Raw genomic sequence first — 7,790 nt, 5'->3', positions numbered from 1 at the left:
GATATCAGAAAAAGCTTTCTAACTAACTATCAGGATAGTTAAGCACTAGAATAGGCTTCAAGGGAAGTTGTGGCATACCCATCATTGGAGGATTTTAAAACCAGCTTAGACAAACACCTGTCAGAAATGGTTTTCTTGGTCCTGCCTCAGCGCAAAGGGGGCTGGACTAGGTGACCTTTCAAGATCCCTTCCAGCCCTACATTTCTATGATTCTATGATATAGCAATATATATGGGTTAATATGGAGCTACAATATTACCAGTATCTGAATAAAGTTCTTTTTCATAGACTGAAATACTATAATGGAATTAATAGGGAAAGAACTAGCTTTGATTGCCAATGATGGCAGCAAACAAATTAGAGGCAAAAAGTGATGGGATGCTCCCCTTCCCACCTCCTTTTACTTTCTTTTTTCTAGTTAGGCAATAGCAAAATGTGGTTATGTGGCTTAACTACCCTACAATTCTAACCGCTACATGTTTGAAATTCAGGTCTTTGTCTCCTCAGAAAAGGGATTCCCCCCTTTCATTTCTGTGGTACATGCTCTCTTCTTTTCTAGTTGATATTCTCAAACAAAATGCTTCCTTAATTTAGAGTTAGATCACAGAATAACATCTGCAAACTACAGCATTGTCATAAAAAAGACTAGTTAAAAAAATCTGGAAATATTCAGTTAAAATGGACATAAATATTCTGTAACACTGCAGTTCATTAAAATCAATTAACCACAATATTGATATGTGAAAATTCATCTCTCACATTCTAGTAGCAGTCTTAATTCCAACATATAAGACATATTTATCTTTTCAACATAATCATCACAATATAAAGACAACTTCTAAATAATCTATGTATATGTTTAAAGAGTTAGTATATCTTGTGAGTCAGAGTTAAGGTTGATACTAAAAGGCACAAGATGAATTTTCTTTCTCTCTCTTATACACACACATGACTATGTAAAAATATTTGGGGGAGATCTTTAGCTGGTCTAAATTGTTATAGCTCTATTGGCTTCAATGGTACTATGACAATTTACACCAGTTGAAGAAGAAGAAGAACCATATAACTGGTGATATGTATTTAACAGAGGTCGGTAGAAAAGGAGATCCTTTTCCTTTGCACTTTAGAAGAAGATTTCTTCCGCATGGTGATCCTGAACTGCATGGAAGTAGAGATCTTTTGGATTGAAAAATGATGTTATAAATGTAAAATATTATTATATTAACTTGAACACTGACCCCAGTGTTAAGTTGACTCAGAGCAACGAGGAGTTGGACGTGCAGAGACCTTCAGTCATGTGGAAATATTCTTTTTTTTAATTTTTGATATAACTTAATATTTACTACTATGCCTCCTTTTTACCCCCATTAGGCATCAAATGATAAAAAAGAAATTTAAGCTTAAAGCTTAGATGATATTTTCAAAAACACTCAGTGTTAGCCTAACTCTCATTGACTTCCAGACTTAGACCAGCTCTAAGGACTTCTGAAAATCCTACTCTTAGAAGGCTTGGATGGAATATACAAAATGACAACAGACTCCCTCATATTCATAAGAAAAATTCAAATTACATACACTGGTTTATTTATGATGAAACACCAGCACCCGTGTCTTCAATGTGGACTAGCTGGATTCACTCTGAAAGGGAACCCTGTCTTCTTATTGCCAGATCTTGATATCTCCAGCCCAGTCACACGTTGCAAGAAGTGATGGAAGGACTGGATGAAAAGTTGCACTCACACAAGCCTGGTTATGTGCAGACAAAGTGTGAATGATTCTAGCAGTGTGATAGTTATAGAAAAATATTTTGCCCTCTGAACTTCCTGTCACTAGAAGTGTTCCATCTGGAGAAAATTCACAGCCCACTGCAAATCCTTCCACCTGTAAAGAGTCAAGAATAAGAGTAAATCAATATGCTAATTAGGGAAATTTAATGTAACCTCCTGAAAATGCATTAATGTACTAAAATTGTCTCTTTTGCACAATATGCTCTAATTATTTCCCCAGGTGTTTATTAAGACAGACTTATTACGACTTTAAATTGTTAGCACTAGTCAATCAATAATTGGTGACGCTATTAACAATTCACAAAATCTTCCATTATTTTAATCTCCGTTGTCTTCATAATGGGTATCGTTCTAAATTAACTACATTACAGGAAACCAGACAGGAAAAGAAGCAAGTCAATTAATATCTACCCTGGTTTATAAATCAATAGTATCAGCAGACATGTTAAGGGAACAGAAATTGGTTATATTACTTATAGTCCTGAATACTTTAAGTTTCTTGTGAAGAATAATACCTTATGCCCTTCATATCTTTTCTTTTTGTTGATTCTGTATGGTCGTTGGGTAGAAAACAATGCCATGTAGTTTCCATTTGTTTGAGCAACAAATGCAGGTTCTCTAGGGTGCAGAGTCAGACTCGGACAGGTATAACGCTCCTAAAAAATAGTTGAGAAGATTGACATTCCTATATTTTTGTTGCCTGAAATACAGACTTGTTCAAATTAATCAGGCAGTCTTTTGTAGATCTAACATATCTGAATGATTAGAAGATGGGTGAGAACTGACGTATTTTAGATATGTAACCATGAAGAAATTTAAAAGAAATCCATGCCCAATTTGCTTAACACACTCTCCTGAATGTTCACATGGGGCAAATATTAAATCTGGTATCTACCCTAATTAGCTGGGCTGAGCAGGAGCTAGGCAAATGCATAGGGAAGGAATATTCCCTTTCACCCCTTTAAAAAGGCAGTTTCAGCCCAAAAGCACTCAAACAGCTGTTGGGGCCCTAGGAAGACTAAAGGTTCCATGTAGCAATGGGTCCTCTAGTCCTACTCCCCACCACCTTCCATAGTCCCTGTTTAACTCCCTAAACCCTGGCTACCCTCACAGTTCTGCTGCCAGAGAATCTTCTCTGGTTACAGAGGCAAGGACAGGATTTATCCCCTAGTACGAAATACCTCTTTACTGCTATTTGTATCATGAAGAAAACAGTTTGTTAATTACAACTGATCTTTCTAATCCTAGTAAGGTCAGAAGTCACAAATGATGTCACTTTTCAACACGATTATTTTCAGTTCAAAATGTTCAGCTGTAGGAAGAGATGGATACTTTTGGATCCACAATAGCCTTAGGCCAGTGTTTAGAATTGTGAATGAGGGTAACTTCATGAGCCAAATCCAAAGCAAAGTGAGAAAAAGGGCTTCCTCCAATTTCAGAAGAAACCCAAAGTCACATGGGCAGGTTTAGATCCAGGGATTCAAATACAAACTTCCCAAACTTTCACAAACTTAGTGAAATTCTAAGGGGGAGGGCAATTGGAATAGAGGTTCTGGTTTTAGCTCATCTCTAGTTCTAATGTACAACTTTATGTTTCAATATAAATCACAGTTTATGTGCAGTAAAAACATCTGAGATTATTGTGTTGGGCAAAAGGAATGCTATGCTCTTTCAAATGTTGGCCAGCAAAAAGATAAATAAAAGCTTAAAGGTAAATTTACAAATGAGAAATGATGAAGCATTACTAACAAGTAGAAGTGGGACAACAGAAAAAAGATTGGGGGGTTGAGGGCTTGTCTACATGGAGATTTAGTGCATGACAAGCCAGGGTGTCAATCTACAGTGATTGCTGCACACCAACTGGCCATGTGGACCCTCCTACCACACACTAAAAGTTCCGCAGTTCTGCACTATGGGACTTTCAGTGCGCAGTAGCAGGATCCACACAAGCAGTTAGTGTATGGCAACCAGGTGCACTATCGATTTAAACCTGGTTTACCACACACTAAATCGCCACATAGACAAACCCTCAGTTAAGTAAAGAGTAATAGAGAGAGGAAACACAAAAGAAAGGCACAGGGAGAAAAACTTAAACAATCTTGGGAAATGATAGTAAAACAGGCTAGAACAGGCAGAAAAGATGTAGGAGTGAAAAATGAGAACCCCCTGTTTCCAGTCAAATTTTGGGGGAAAGTTTGATCGAAAAGGGTTCAGCTATTTTGCAGAAGAAAGTAAATTAAAAATACATAGTTTGGGCTATTTAATGTGTATTCATGAGTAGTGAGATGAATGGGTTTCTCATCTGCATTCTAGCATAGTAGTAAAGTCCAGACACTCCCATCTTAAAGGTTAGAAATTGAATATTACAAAACTAAGAGTACTTATTTCCCAAAATCACTATCAATTTTTTGTTAGTGACATATTAAAGAGTGAAGTAACTGCCCCATTCAGTGATGCTCTATTTCCAAAAGAATTGTCTTGTTTAAACTGCTCAGTACACTGAATATGACTGCTTTGCAGTTTGTTTATTCACTGAAGTGTTTTCTTTCCAGAGCAAATGACTAACATGCTGTCAAACTGCATACCCAGGACGTGTGCTGCTCCAAAACTGAACAAAGACATAATTGTGGAAGTTAGAGATAGAAGTGTCTTACTAGATCATCCACTCCATCTTGTTGCCAGTACAGTTCTTTCCAGTAAAAAAGTAGAACTACCTGAACCCAATTCACTCATGCATTCTTCAACTTACATGAGCGATTAGGCTTGGATTTTCAAAGGAGCCTAAGGGAGCAAGGACTAACTCACTAAGTGTCCTGTGAAGCTGCCAGCCTTTCTTGACAATTCAGCATGTAAATGAATTAGTTGGTTGGACTGCTACATATTGCAAGGAATATTGCACCTGTGTTTGCTAAAGTAATTTTTTTGCCAGCACCATTTTGCCTCTGCTATTATCCTTTGCTATGTATTTACCTGCATATACCATGCTATTGCTCAAACATTTCACTGATAAAATCCTTCACCTGTGATCACCCCAAATACATCACTTCTGCTGTCCTGGGAAAGGTACTGGAGAGGGAAACGTGATACCATAACAAATACTTTGGTACACAGTTGGCAGGACACACTGATATTTCTACCTGTGTACCTGCCTAAACCTAGCTCAAATGTCAGTGAATAGGCAGTGAAACGGAAATACTTTTCCAAGGAGGGCACTCACAATTCTCTAGGTCACTTCACAATTACAGTTACAGAGAATAAGTAAGGGCTGCTAACATAGAAAAACAGCTCTTGCTTTTTAGTAAGTAGCATTTTACACATCACAGTAACATTATAATGGCTTACTTCAAATCATACAGAAGTACTGTGATTTAATATAAGCTGCACTCATCCCTACTTCCAGCAAAATTGATCAATAACTCACAGCAGTTTAGGAAACATCAAAAGCTTTTTACTCTGCTCACAATTTAATATACTAAATCAGCATTCAAATAATAATAAGTGTTAACCCTACATGAAAAATCTGATTGGAAATTTTTGCAGCACTGTGGAAATCCCATGCAATGATCGTACGGTCAGCTGAGTCCCGGCTTACTGCATCCGTGCTTGTAAGAAATTCTTTTCCTTCAGGAAGGAAGAGGACATCCAAGGTCTGTTGTACTGCTGCTTTGTAGACTTTTATCACCTATGAAATAAGAACACCCATTATGTTGGGATAGATTATATTTCACAATGTAAATGAGGTCATTTGAAGTTGTGACAAGTGTATCATCATAACAAACTCATGTATTTCATTAAAACAGTAGTCCCCAAACTGTAGGGCACGCCCCCCATGGGGGGGGCATTGAGGAATGTTTGGGGGGGTACACAGTGGGGCCTGGACCAGCCCCCCATGAGGGGCAGGGTGGGAGCACCACCCAGCCCCACTCTGCCCCCAGCCGTAACTCCACTCCGTCCCCTGCTCCACCACCAGCTCAGCTCTGCCCACATTCCCTCTCCACCCCCAGGCCAGCTCCACCTGTAGCCCCACCTCCACCCCATCCCCAATTCTGCCCCCAGCTCCGCCTTCAGCATAAGCACCTCTGTTGAGGAAGCCTTGGCTGTGCAATAATGGAGGGGAAGCATGGACAGATTCCATTACTGGTAGTGGGGGGGCAGGACAGGAAAAGTTTGGGCACCATTGCATTAAAGCCACATAAAGCATATTTTTTAATATAGATAAATGATAATAGAGTAGCACACTGGTATTTTTAAATGAGGCAGTATTACATCTATTTTATCAAAGAAGCATTGTTATAACGTCACACAATATTTATTTAACAACACACAACGGGAAATTAAACAATATATAAAAGGAAGTATTACTTCACTATTTTCTTCTTATAAACTTCTATCCAACACCTTAAGAAATTAGCCTCTTTGTCATGGCAACAAGGATACAGGAACACTTGTTAGCACCACTTTATGCACCACTTCTAAATTAATGTTAAATTCCATATCATTAGCTACTGCATCAAAGAGTATTCAGGAGCTGGAGCTGTGGAATCCAACACAAGTCCAGAGGGCCAAGAACCTCTCAAAGCTGGCCCAACCACTCCCTCTTCCGAGAAGCAGCGTCTGTGACTCCACCTACCAACTGCCATATATGGTGGTCAGGGAGTTCACAGCTGGCATAGAAGGAAACAGCGCCTTCCAAGGAACAGGTTTAACTGCTCCCCAAATAAGTGATTTCTGTGGAGACTGATGAGTCCTATGGAGGCAGTGAGGCTGACAGCTGTTAAGAGAAGGAAATAACCCATTGGGGTAAAAATACTCTGAGACCCCTACTTCCACCCTTCTCCCTTTTGATTCCCTAGGACCAACTGTTGTGAAGGTCAGTCAGTCCAGTGCAGAGCCAGCATACATGGAAGTGAACAGCTCCCATGACCTTTAGTGCATCTTGACATAGGCCCACGATTTGATCCACAGTATTAAAACAGGAATTATTCTCAATCCATTGGTGGGACATATACTGGTGTCTACCTCACACCAATAATACTGTGTATATATGTAGCTAAATTGTTTTAAATATGTTACATGTGCCCAAAGGCTGCTGCTGCTGCTGCTACGAGAGTGTAATGAATTTCTACACAAGGAAACATCATGGATTGTGTGATCAGAGCACTATTTTGTACTGAAACCCACAGAAAAAACAATTTAAAAAATCCAGTACAACATTATTATTTCCAGAGTTCCTGGATATGGTGCATGAGAGACCTAATTTAAATGAAAATGGATTTATGAGGAACAAAGGGATACTTTTTAAATTGCTCTTGGGAATTTTATGTGCAACTCTGAGGGCAGTGCATTGAAGATTTACCCTAAGCCTTTAACCTCCACTAGTCTCATGCTACTATTCCTTGCTCCTTCTTGAAAGGTATGTGGTAGGCTCTAGACGAATAGTCCCATTGCTTTGGAGTAAGACTTTCACCCAAAGGTCCTCAATCCAATAGCACAGCAGCGTGAAGACTACTTACTTCATAGCAATAAAGGAAATACCTGTATCTTTCAGAACTGCAGCAACTGAACTGAAAAGTAAAGTATATCTTAAAAAAAATAATTACAACACTGATTATGTTCTGTGAGGAAAGAAATATATCAAGAGCCATGCTATGCATCTGTGGGATATGGAATTGATTTTCCATTTACAGAAAGATTGTTTTTTCTCACTCCAAGACAAAATCTATATCAAAGAAGCCCAATAGTTAGTTATTGCATAATTTTGTTAATCTTCAAATTTGTCAGCGTGGCTTGGCTATCTGGAAACAATTTCTGACAGTAATGACAATCAGTGGGATACTTCGCCTATGAGGTCGTTAAGGCAAACTCATTAGAGGTGCTCCAGCAGAAATGAGAAGCACAGTAAAGGTATCTAAAAACCTGCCTCCAGCTGCAGGGAAGGTTTGTAGAGTCAGAAACCTACAAAAAACTCCATTACAATGCACTACTCCTATATGACACCTCTCT

The 7,790-nt window shown here is 38.8% G+C and overlaps 1 protein-coding gene across 1 annotated transcript in view; it reads right to left on the bottom strand.

The window, feature by feature from the left end:
- Window positions 1-345: 345 nt before the first annotated feature.
- Window positions 346-7,790, bottom strand: part of WDR25 (WD repeat domain 25) — a 102,534-nt gene continuing 95,089 nt past the window's right edge. The window contains exons 4-6 of the mRNA XM_026651337.1: window positions 5,299-5,469; window positions 2,303-2,443; window positions 346-1,881 (exon numbers count right to left, since the gene is read on the bottom strand). Coding sequence (XP_026507122.1) covers window positions 1,660-1,881; window positions 2,303-2,443; window positions 5,299-5,469 — 534 coding nt within the window. The 3' untranslated portion in view covers window positions 346-1,659. The remainder of the gene's footprint in view (window positions 1,882-2,302; window positions 2,444-5,298; window positions 5,470-7,790) is intronic.

The sequence above is a fragment of the Terrapene carolina genome, unplaced genomic scaffold (assembly GCF_002925995.2).
Source record: "Terrapene carolina triunguis isolate 2854851 unplaced genomic scaffold, T_m_triunguis-2.0 Scaffold96, whole genome shotgun sequence".
Lineage (NCBI taxonomy): Eukaryota > Metazoa > Chordata > Testudines > Emydidae > Terrapene > Terrapene triunguis.
The sequence above is the reverse complement of the archived record's forward strand: the minus strand, read 5'-3'. Positions and strand labels throughout refer to the sequence as shown.